The following is a 12,664-nucleotide window of genomic DNA, read 5'->3' on the forward strand; positions in this document are numbered from 1 at the left end:
AAACCCAGCAGCGTTGCAGTTCTTGACACAAACTGGTGCGCCTGGCACCTACTACCATACCCCATTCAAAGGCACTTAAATCTTCACCCTCTGAATGACACACATACACAATCCATGTCTCCATTGTCTCAAGGCTTAAAAATCCTTCTTTAACCTGTCTCCTCCTCTTCATCTACACTGACTGAAGTGGATTTAACAAGTGACATCAATAAGGAATCATTGCTTTCACCTTGATTCACCTGGTCAATGTCATGGAGAGAGCAGGTGTTCATAATTTTTTGTACATTCAGTGTACAGTATATCTTGACAGTAGGATTAGAGTGAAAAATAAAATGATTAATGATTTTCCTGTATGAAAACATTATTGTGGTGTAACTGGTTACACTCATTACATTTGCATGTGTGTAGCTCCTGAATTGAGTCTTAATAATCCCACCCTTTTTTTCTGTAGCTTCTGAGGTGCCCACTACAAACATGGCAACATGAAAGCAGAGTGAGAGCTGTGGAGTTCACTGAGGTGACCGGAGCCTCCTACTACATCCTGCGGGCTGAGAACACCGACCTGTCCTTCTCCGAGACCGAGGTGTCCTCTTCCCCCGGGACTGTGCTCAACCTCCAGGCGTACACCGACTACACTCTCAGTGTCATATCCGTCATCCACGGAGGCAGGAGCCAGCCTTCCCTCCCTTCAGTAGCAAAGACAGGTATTGTCCCTTGGACTTCACATTAACTGACTGTTGGGGAAAGAAAGAACAAACGAAAGCTAAGAAAGGAGAGTAGCTGCATACCTGATCTTAAAGCCCTAAGGGTGAGAGTTATCTATCCTGTATCCGGGGTAATTATATCTGACCTCTCTCCGTGAACACAAATAATAAACTTAACTGGGTTGAGAACTGAGTTATTCAGCCTATCGGGTTTCTTCATGTACCAAAACAATACAGCAGCAGTTTCATCCATTGTGATTTAGTGGTTTGATGTTCTTTAGAGGCAGAAGAGATGGAGAGAGTCAGTCTCAGATCTCAGTCATATAGTACATTGTAATTACACTCACACAGTACCATCCCACCCAAAATAAATTATGCACTTTACAGGTTTGTTATATGAAAGTGTTCCCAAAGAACAGAAAATAGTACACTTTTTTAATTGAAAGTTATAAGTAGGCTATCACACAATTAAAATTGAAACCATAAACACCCCAACACAGACAAACAAATACACACCTCAAATAAGATGTCTCTTTGCTGTCTCTCTCCTACAGCGGTCGCAGCGCCAGAGCTCAACTCCACCTCACCCAGCAATGACACCATCGTGGTGGGGTGGGAGCCAGTGGTCCACGCTGTCCTGTACACAATCAGGAAATGCATCTTATCTAGTTTTATTTAACATTAATTTAATCAGGCAAGTCCCTTGAGGTTGAAAATGAGACCTGGTGATAGGGTGGATGGAAAGAAATAGCAGCAACTTCAACAGTATATTTGTAAACACATTTAGGTGTCTGTATTAATCAGTCCAACAACACCTGCACCCCTCCCCTCGGGGGCAACACCTGTTGCGTGCTGGAGATCATGTGTGAAGACATCTACAAAGTAGTGCTGGCCCCTCTCACCTGGGACGGAGCCATAGTCCAGTTCTGCCCACAGAGGATGTACTCAGGTACTGAATAGAATACCATTCAGGAGTTCTACATAGATCATCTAAAAGCAAAGGAAATGTATATCAATGAACTTTATCGAGCTTTGTATTGCACCATTATAATAGAGATTGAAAATATAATAGATAGCGTAAAGGCAAAAAATGAACAGAAGTGTTTTTGGTTAAATTCATATTCTTGTCTTTTTTCAGTTTCCTGCTCGGGAAGCAATATTGGAATGGAAGTGTTTGAGTACTTCCAATCTGTACTGATTATTCTTGCAATGCATTGTGCAATGAAGCATAAGATGGCGGCAGGGCAGTTTTGCTGAGCGTGTTGTGTCACACTGTTTGTTTGTTTCAAGTGTTACAAGTTTTTATTACTTAGCAAAACCGTTATAGGCTGCGAGAGTTGTCATTAAACAACAGGCAAAATCTAAAATCCTACAGGATCAAAGCTTTAAATTGGCATCTGCTGCTTTCTACACAATGAGATAAAGCCGGTGTGGTGCCCTCCCTGAAAGCCGAGAGAGAATATATCTGTGCTGTGACTGACGGTCTAGACACGTTGGGCCAACTAGCTTTGGATTCTCCTCAACCGTCAGATTTTTATCAGTGTTTCGCCATTCTACCGGAGTCTTCTGACTCCTCTTCTGCCACGCTGTGTGGTGGAAGCCGGAGGTTGGTATCTACACTGTGACAATGTCTAGATGCGCTAGGCTTCCTAGCCCAGGATACCCCTGTCAGGTGAACTAGCCACCAGTGATTAGCCGGTGTACTGGGCCCGCTCTGCCTCACTGTGCGGTCTGGACTAGCAGATGGTACATATCATACAACCTCTCATCCGTTTAAAATCACAGCAATTGAAACTCAAGTACACAATCCAAACATACTATACTATACATGCATTTACTGTTATGTCCCAAAGTAGCTACCTGAGCCATCCAAGATGAACAAAGTCAGAAGCTGAATAAATAGCCATTGAGTGGCAGTGGATCGAATTAGAACAGAGCACAACAGGAAACATTATTCTGGGAATTTGGGGGTCAATTAAAAACTCTTCCAACCCTGATAGGCTGAATAGGTTTTCAGCCATAGACCTTTACACTTGAAGTAACCGTAACGTCACAGGGGAAATTACACTTTCTGTAAAATAGATGGTTGATATAAAACACTATTTCAGAATAAAATACTGACTCAAGCTAGGGAGATGTAAGATGGCGGACGGCGAGAACGCGAGGCAGAAAGAAGGGTGTGAGTTTCAAACCCAAACTGACACCTGCGAAAATACAAGGCGGGTGGGGGGGGTTGAAGATGTGTTGCCGGCACTATAGACGGCTATATTGGTCCGCTAGTAAAGGCCTTGTGCGCTACGTGTGAAAAAATACCCCCCCCCCAAAAAAATTGTCACACGTTAGACAGGTGCGGCAGGTAGCCTAGTGGTTAGAGCGTTGGGCCAGTAACCGAAAGGTTGCTCGTTCGAATCCCCGAGCTGACAAGATAAAAAATATGTCGTTCTGCCCCTGAACAAGGTAGTTAGATGTCATTGTAAATAAGAATTTGTTCCTAATTGACTTGCTAAGTTAAATCAAATAAAAGACAGCTATGGGTCCGCTAATACAGGACTAGTAAAGGCCCAGTGCACTACTTTTAAGAGAAAAAACATTCAACAAAAAAATAAGAGGGCAGCACTCTCAGCACCCCTGCCTCTTGTGGCTATTGTATGAGACATAGGGACATAGTGAAAGAGGATGAATTTACTGACATATACACCTGTCAAAAGTGTAAACAACTCGTTGCCTCAAAAGACCGGATCATTGAACTACTAGAGCAGAACAGGTTCCAGTGCACTACTTTTAAGAGGAAAAACATTCAACAAAAAAATAAGAGGGCAGCACTCTCAACACCCCTACCTCTTGTGGCTATTGTATGTTCACCATAGTGAAAGAGGATGAATTTACTGACATATACACCTGTCAAAAGTATAAACACCTCGTTGCCTCAAAAGACCGGATCATTGAACTACTAGAGGAGAACAGGTTCCTAAAAGAATGTCTCGCTCTGGCTAAAGAGACTTCAAGACTGCATGCACATCTGAGGGTGTAGATGTGAGTCCAATGGAGTGTATGGCTGCAATGGCTCTCTGAATGAACAGTAGCAGTTTCTCTCTTCTGGTCAAGAACGGACATTGCAAACAAGGCCACATATTCCAGTTAAATCACAGTGGAATCTTCACTTGAATCTTCAAACCTAGTTTTAATGTCTATACTTAAACATGCATCATTTATGAGATGTTTTGTATGTTATTCTTCTCTGCTTTCACAGTTTCCAGTCCTGTAGATTTCAGGAGCAGCAGAGACAAGCTTTTCATCCTTACTCCCCCAACATGTCTTCCCTGATTGCCGATAGGAAGTGAACTTGTCTACTGTCACGACTTCCGCCGAAGTCGGCTCCTCTCCTTGTTCGGGCGGCGTTCGGCGGTCGACGTCACCGGCTTTCTAGCTATCGCTGCTCCATTTTTTATTGATCCATTTGTTTTGTCTTGTTCCCTGCACACCTGGTTTTCATTCCGCAATCACACTGCATGTATTTATTCCTCTGTTCCCCCTCATGTCTTTGTGAGAATTGTTTGTGTTACGTGTTAATTGTTGACGCGCCAGACTGGTTTGCTTATACCGTGTTGTTCACAAAGATGTTTATTGTTAAACATAAATTATTTTGACTGTTTTGCACTTTTGCCTATTGGCTGGAGGTTTTGACGCAGTTGCGTCCATCTGTTGGTTTCTCCTGACTCAATAAAGTGCCTGTTCACAACTCTCTGCTCTCCTGCACCTGACTTCGCTACCAGTACGCACACACCTGACATCTACAAAATATCCCTGCCTAAATTATAGTTTTTAGTAAGACCTGTTGTTGGGATGTGTAAAAATATCTAAAGCTACTGATCTGACCAAATATACTGAGTTAAATTTTTGTTGTCTGGAATAAGATTTTTTTTGAACACCCCCATTATTATATGAACTGTTTTCACCGTTGTTCTTAATGAGTGACAAATTAAGGACATTTATTGGGATATATCTGTCAGCAAAATGCAATAAAAAGTACAATCATGACATGTAGTTGGATATGAGGTGAAACGTTCCATATTTAAATCTATATAATGATTGTACATCATGCACAGTTACTGAAACTGAAATACCCACTGTTGATTATTTATTGTAAATATAACAAACAAAGATGAACAACAGTTAATAATTGAAGTAGATTGGGACCTTGTTAGTCAAGAGGAGCAGCCCAGCAGACACAGAGCAACCACAGAATGTTTCCACAACATTGCCTCAAAGTTGTGTGGTGGCTGTATAGTATTGCAGATTGCATCTGTCATTGTAAGCCCTCTGTGTTCTGTCATTTTTTCCCAGAGTAAACGGTAAGAATAAAATGGTTTGGAATATGTATTTGTTTGGTTGTGTAAAACTGTTGCAATTTCCCTTCACTAAAACACATGCCTTGCATTAATTCTTATTTTTGTATATTTCTAATATCATTTGAGAGATTGATAAGAGGTCAGACTCAGGGACTGTTATAGAAAATTCCCTTCCAAACCCATCCCGCTTTACTTCCAGCGCCACATTCCTTGACAACAATTCAATCACCACTCACTTCCCTTACACTCCCAATCAACAGAGGCAGGACTTCCTCTGACACTATCTGCAATAAATTGACACATTTCAGAAGGTCATATGGGTACTCCACTGTGAAGCTCTCCACACCACAACCTGGCTGCAACCAATTCCAATATGTTCCTACTGTGTTGTTCTTCATACAGCTCGGATTCTATCGCTTTTACATATTAGCCTCATCAAATGCCAATGAGCATTTTGTACACACATTAATGCAATAACTCCTAAGAAAGACTATTCTTCTGACTTAAACTTCAATCAGATGAATTCAGCATCTCTCGGGGACAGTAACCAGAGGGTTGTCAGTTCAAATCCCATGGCTGCGGGGGAATTTGTCAGGAGTGAGCTGGCAACCAGAGAGTTTCTGACATCAGGATCTCATGTGCCACCTGCTGCCATTATGCCCTTGAGCAAGGCACTTAACCCCTAACCTGCTACAGGGATGCTGTCATGCTGCTTATTTTATGCTACCTTTAGCCTGGTGTGGTACCCATGGGTTGGAAATAACTCACATTGGACAATAAAGGTGTATTCTTGGATCTAATACAATGTCAACCCATTAAAGAAGCATACATCAAACACTGAAGTATGCTGGGCACAGAGGACCAGTCCTTTTGTCTACCATCCCAGGAGGAACATCTGCTGCCTACAGTCGTTTTAGGAATTAAGCTTCGATTGACGTGGTTCCCACGATGTACAATGGGAAACAGTACTGATTTGGATCCCTAATGCACAGTAAGAAACTATGCACAAGGTATAGACCCCTCAAACTAAACTCTGGACCTCAAAGCCAGTTCCACTGCATTTTTTTACTTCTTTCCCTTTAATCAGGGACTGATTTAGACCTGGGACACCAGGTCACCAGGTGTGTGCAATTAATTATCGGGTAGAACAGAAAACCGTCAGGCTCCGGACCTCGTAGGGTAAGAGTTGAGTACCCCTGGTATAGACTTTCATGTTGATACCAACAGAGGCCATTCAGAGAGAATACAGGAACACTGGGCAGTAGCAACAGAGTGGTATCTCTTTATGATCATCATCGAAGCTACAGTACCACATCCACACCCATATCTGGAGATCCACTGGAACAGTATATAACGCCCTATCAGAGAGCAGATTGGAGTTCTCTCTTTTCTACACCACCCTGCCATCTAGTGAGCCTTTTGTTTATTTCACTCATCTTTCAGCTGTAAGATTTATGATAAAATCACCATAAAACAATAGTTACCCTCTAAAGTTATGCCCTTTTTAGGACTTTTCCAGTTATTTCAATCCCAGATACTATTTTACACTGAGTATACGAAAGATTAGGAACACCTTCCTAATATTGAGTTTTGCCCTCAGAACAGCCTCAATTCATCTGGGCATGGACTCTACAAGGTGTTGAAAGCATTCCGCAGGGATGCTGGCCCATGTAAACTCCAATGCTTCCCACAATTGTGTCAAGTTGGCTGGATGTCCTTTGGTTGATGGACTATTCTTGACACACACGGGAAACTGTTGAGCATGAAAACCCCAGCAGCGTAGCAGTTCTTGACACAAACCGATGTGTCTGGCACCTAATACAATACCCCATGCAAAGACAAATGGTTTGTGTCGCCCATTCACGCTTAATGACACACATACACAATCCATCTCTCAATTGTCTCAAGGCTTAAAAATCCTTCTTTAACCAGTCTCCTCCTCTTCATCTATACTGACTGAAGTGGATTTAACAAGTGACATCAATATAACTCAGTGTATAAGGGGACATATGGTAATAAAATATAGGACTTTTGTGGAGTTTTATTATGACAACCATTAATAATGAAAACAATATTGTTGCATCAGAGACATTCACTATGGGACCCTACACTGTGATCCGTACTGGTGTCTATAGCAGGACGGGACCGTATTGCAACGCAAGCTCATCAAATAATACAGTGGGAAAAAAGCAAGGTGTTAGCATCACTTGTCCTTATTCACGATTCTTGGAAATTGCCCATTGTATAAGCCTGGGTTTGAGTTTCCTTGCTGGGTTTGTGGGACATATCCCCTTTCATGTTGACATCCTTATTTCTTATGCACAGTCAGGAACTAAGAGGTGAAAGCCCTTTATTTTCTGGTGATAAAATATCCCTTTCAACACAACAAAAAACACCCTGGGGGATTACATTTTAGTCATACAAAATCAAAAATGACTTGCCATTAAGGCACAGATTGACTGGCAATCCCCTTTCCTGACTTGTTAAATCCTGGCAAGGTGACATACATTGTCAAGTTATCTGTTTCCGAGGAATCCCAATACCCAAGTTTGCCTACTTTCCTTGGGTTTCACCGGCACCTGTCTCCTTTCTAAACCTGGCCCCTCCCTCTACTTTATCTCTGTGTTGCAGATCAGCCTCTCTGTTCCCATGTATTGTTTCCTGGACGAAAGAAACAACACAGGATAGAAAACAGGGCCAATGTGAATTTAGAGCCATACATTCTCGCTTGAGGTGTTAGAGCCTATAGAACCAAGATTGTTTTATTTTAAGGGGTAGATCAGCTTTAATACTGCGGATAGATTGTAGCTTCCATCAATGTAATTGTCTGCATCATTTCCAATCCCCCATCTATTTTTTTGTAAATATATATACAGTACCAGTCAAAAGTTTGGAAACACCTACTCATTCCAGGGTTTTTCTTTATTTTTACTATTTTCTACATTGTAAAATAATAGTGAAGACATCAAAACTATGAAATAACACATATTGAATCATGTAGTAACCAAAAAGTAAAAATTAGGAAAAACCCTTGAATGAGTAGGTGTGTCCAAACTTTTGACTGGTACTGTATATATATATATATATATATATATATATATATATATATATATATAAATAATTTAAAAAAAGATATGTATATATACAGTATGTATATATATATATACACACACATATACACATATCTTTTAAAAATTAATTTCCCCCTAACTCTACCATCCCCCCCTAACTGGAGTACACTAATGGACAACAACACTTAGGCTTCTACTGCCAGCCTATACATACTATATACATTTTACAGACACAATGTATTTTACAATAGGTATCACAACAGGTTGTTTGTTTTCTGGGTTCGGTCAACTGCTGAAGTGCCACAGTGTCTCTAAACAGTGGAGATGGAGGCTGATTTTGAGTCAGGATACACAACAAGTCTTATGTAAACAATTGAGTGATACTGTATTGTACAGTGCATTCAGAAAGTATTCACACCCCTTGTCTTTTTCCACATTTTGCTACATTACAGCGTCATTCTAAAATTCTTTTTTTTTAAATCCTCATCAATCTAAACACAATACCCCATAATGACAAAGCGAAAATAGGTTTATATACATTTTTGCAAATTTTATAAACATTTTTAAAACATAAATACCTTATTTACATAAGTATTCAGACCCTTTGCTATGAGAATCGAAATTGAGCTCAGGTGCATCTTGTTTCCATTGATCATCCTGAAGTTCCTGCTACGCCACCGTGTCCGTGATCAGTTAATCTGACTATTCTCATAATTTATTTAATTTACTTATTTCAGTAATTAAAGGGCTTTCTGTAAAAAAAAAATCTAAATTAAATCAAAGTTTATTAGTCACATGGGACGAATACAAATGCCTACTTATGAGCCCCTAACCTACAATGCAGTTTACAAAATACGGATAAGAATAAGAAATAAATGTAACAAGTAATTAAAGAGCAGCAGTAAAACAACAATAGCGAGACTATATTTAGAGGGGTACCGGTACAGAGTCAATGGGCGGGGGCACCGGTTAGTTGAGATAATATGTACATGTAGGTAGAGTTATTAAGTGACTATGCATAGATGATAACAACAGAGATGCAAATAGTCTTGGTACCCATTTGATTAGATGTTCAGGAGTCTTATGGCTTGGGGGTAGAAGCTGTTTAGAAGCCCCTTGGACCTAGATGTTGCGCTCCGGTACCGCTTGCCGTGCGGTAGCAGAGAGAACAGTCTATGACTTGGGTGGCTGGAGTCTATGACAATTTTTAGGGCCTTCCTCTGACACCGCCTGGTATAGAGGTCCTGGATGGCAGGAAGTTTGGCCCCAGTGATGTACTGGGCCGTTTGCACTACCCTCTGTAGTGCCTTGTGGTCGGAGGTGTAGGAGTAATTGATACATATGTAGGTAGATATCACACTATTAAAACAATAGACAGGTGTACACTAGAAAATAGGAGAAGAAGGCAGACGTGAGTGCATTTGCCATTCTGGTAAATACAGGAAACCAAAGATTAGCAGATGGCCAAAGTCATACGTGCTTTAAAGTGCATGTATGGAAAAAGCAGGACACCATTATGAAGATAAAATTGACAGGAACAGCCATAAGTGCTTAGGGTAAAAGGCCATAAGTGCTTAGGGCAAGATAGACATATATTAATTTTAGGGGACAAGGGGGTCCTGCTCCCATTATAATCTAATCAAGAGCGGATACAGGCGTTATTGGGCGTAGACAAGCAGGAAGCCTGAAATGAAGGATAATGGTGGCAGATGACCATAGGAGAAGTAATTTAATTAATGTATGTAATGATCTCATGTGTGTGGATGTGTATAAAGAGCGAACCAGTGCTCTGGGAAGAGGTGGGATCCGCGGATCGTTCCGGCTTGTGATACATTGTATTAAAAAGTCTATTTGATTTCACAAGTTCTTACTAGTGTTATATTTCTGAGACGATTTTCCACGACATATTTGGCGAGCTTAGCCAGAAGGGACAGGGACTCAGGAATGGCGTTCAGGGCTGGAGATAGTTTCTTTGGACAATCTTGCAAACACTATGGCCACAACTATGAAAAAGGTAAGCTTGTTCTTACATAGTTGAAATGTTTGTATGGATTGCTTCAGAGATCCTGTCTCAGCGAGAGGGGCGCCATGTAAGTCTCTCTTTCAAATTTCCTAAAAAGAAACCAGTAAATACTAAAGAACTTTTGAATTCAATGAATTTGCATGTATGTGTAATTTGGGGAATTGTATTAAATATAAATGTATGCGCATGTAGTATAGAGACTGAGTGAATAGGCGCTGTGAACTTTGCTTGTGTTAGGTGTTTAGCGGAGCGGGCATGCATGCGCTCGTTCTGATCAGACCGTTCGAATGTGTAGCTTAAATGATGCGGTCGTTTGCGCATCTGGCTGAGATGGCTGGCTATAATAAGGGACAGATAATGTAGGTAGAAAATCCTGTGATACCTCTTCAATAAAATTAGTAGAAGGAATGCTTGGACAGGTTACTTATGAATAACGGCTCTAAAAAATAATAGAGAACTGCATAAATAAGTAGTTAGGAAGCCACGATACCGCTCTTTAAAAAAGGAACATTTTTGAAGAGGTCTGCTTGGGTGGGATATTCACGGCAGAATAGTCTGTGGGTGGATATTTAGTAAATAAATATTTCATGGTTACCGCTCTGAAAGGAGGACTGTACGGGTGAAATATTTAGGACGCAGGAAAACGTTGGCCCGATTGTGCGGCGTTCAACTGCAAAAGCAGCTTATATGGTTAAAACATAAATAAGTAGTTAAATAAATATTCATGATACCGCCCCAATCAGGGGGACTGAACTGATGAATATTTAGGACGTCAGCCCGATTGTGCGGCGTTCAACTGCAAGCGAAATCCTACGAATAAGAAACGCTCCGTCTAGCTAAACGGGGGTTTGTAATTCAGTAGGTCACGCCACGATATTGCTCTAATATAAAATAGAGATCAGTATTGGGTGGGTGAATAGAATATGAAGACAGGCTGGCCCGATTAGGTAGTAGTCTCGTCATATCGTGAAAAATCCTATAGTATAATTCCGGCTTATGTTGAGAAAATGAAATAAGTTAGTAGGAACCAACTAGAGGTCGTTTTTAGGTAAAAACGAAGGGTATGCGTGAATAAATGAATGACAATTATTTGTGATGAATGAGAAGATTAGGAAAATAGTGTGTGTGTGTCTGTGACCAACTGCTGGTAGGAAGAGGCATGCGCAAGCCTCTCTGACAGTTAACTGAGTGTAATTTGAGAAGGAGAGTGCATTTAACTCTCACAGGGAAGAGGAACAAAATCGGGAAAAATATTGGGCAAAATAAGTTATAAATAACGATAAAAATTGACGTGATAATGTGTTAAAAGAGCATTGTAAAAATACAATAGGTGTTAAAGGGGTATTAAACTGAGGCACGAATATTATTTAAAAGGAAATAACGTTTAAAATAAACTGAAATTATACTATGAGGTTAAAATAAATCTAGGCTGTTTAGAATGACGAAAATACACAAGAAACACCATAACATAAGTCTCATATTGAAGATATCACGAAGCAGTGTAAATTGTAGGAAAACAGCAAGAGATCAGTTGCTCTGTACCCACAGAGACTACGATCTAAAAATAGTCTGAAGGACAGAGAGGGGTGTAAAAAATACTGAGGCTTGCCTCACTAGTAAATTGACCATAGGATCAAACAATAAGAATATAGAGAAGAGGTAAGAAAGTATAGACAAAATAAATAAATAAAGGTAAAAGTAAGACGTTAGATAGAGATCTTAATGGAGCGGGCAGTGGACCTGTGTGGCTCAGTTGGTAGAGCATGGTGCTTACAACGCCAGGGTTGAGGGTTCAATTCCCACGGGGGACCAGGATGAATATGTATGAACTTTCCAATTTGTAAGTCGCTCTGGATAAGAGCGTCTGCTAAATGACTTAAATGTAATGTAAATGTAATCTTAAAAATTGATTAGAACTGTAACAACAAACCAAATGAATAAAATGAATAAATAATTATATCTGTAAAGGGAAAAACATAGTGATATTTGAAGTACTGTACTAGAATAAGACATTAAGTCCTCTGTAGTATTCAGAAATAATGTCTGTACTATATAGAGTAGGCTTCGATAAAAGAAATTAAGTGATGTGACAAATTAATTATTAATTGGAAAGGGGATTAGCTCTACCTCGGAAAAATAGTAAATAAAAGGTGTATAACAGAAGTGGAGTATTTAGGAAAAATAAATAAATAAATAGTGGCATGAAAACAAAAATGATTGTTTCTCTCTAGCATAGAGGGATTAAAAAAGCCATGGAGTCAATGAAAGAAGCGCACATTAGGTCTACCGAATTCGGATTGAATATGAAAAAACTGGATAATGGAGGACGCTATTACCTGATAAACAGGATAAATAGAATAAGGGAGGCACAGTCGCATGGGACCAAAATGTGAAGCTCGATTTGCAAGCGTTCTGATGTCAACATTCTATCATCAGAAAATACATTGCGATGAGGTAAAAATGTGGTTCTTCTAGTCCTCGCAGACGTGCGGGTGATTAGCAGAACTATTGACAATA

The 12,664-nt window shown here is 40.2% G+C and overlaps 1 protein-coding gene across 1 annotated transcript in view; it reads left to right on the forward strand.

Moving 5' to 3' along the window:
* LOC129869320 (fibronectin type III domain-containing protein 7-like) overlaps nt 1-12,664 on the forward strand; it is a 36,650-nt gene that overhangs the window by 470 nt on the left and 23,516 nt on the right. The window contains exons 2-4 of the mRNA XM_055943663.1: nt 452-704; nt 1,259-1,311; nt 1,509-1,653. Coding sequence (XP_055799638.1) covers nt 452-704; nt 1,259-1,311; nt 1,509-1,653 — 451 coding nt within the window. The remainder of the gene's footprint in view (nt 1-451; nt 705-1,258; nt 1,312-1,508; nt 1,654-12,664) is intronic.

This window comes from Salvelinus fontinalis, chromosome 14 (assembly GCF_029448725.1).
Source record: "Salvelinus fontinalis isolate EN_2023a chromosome 14, ASM2944872v1, whole genome shotgun sequence".
Taxonomy (NCBI): domain Eukaryota; kingdom Metazoa; phylum Chordata; class Actinopteri; order Salmoniformes; family Salmonidae; genus Salvelinus; species Salvelinus fontinalis.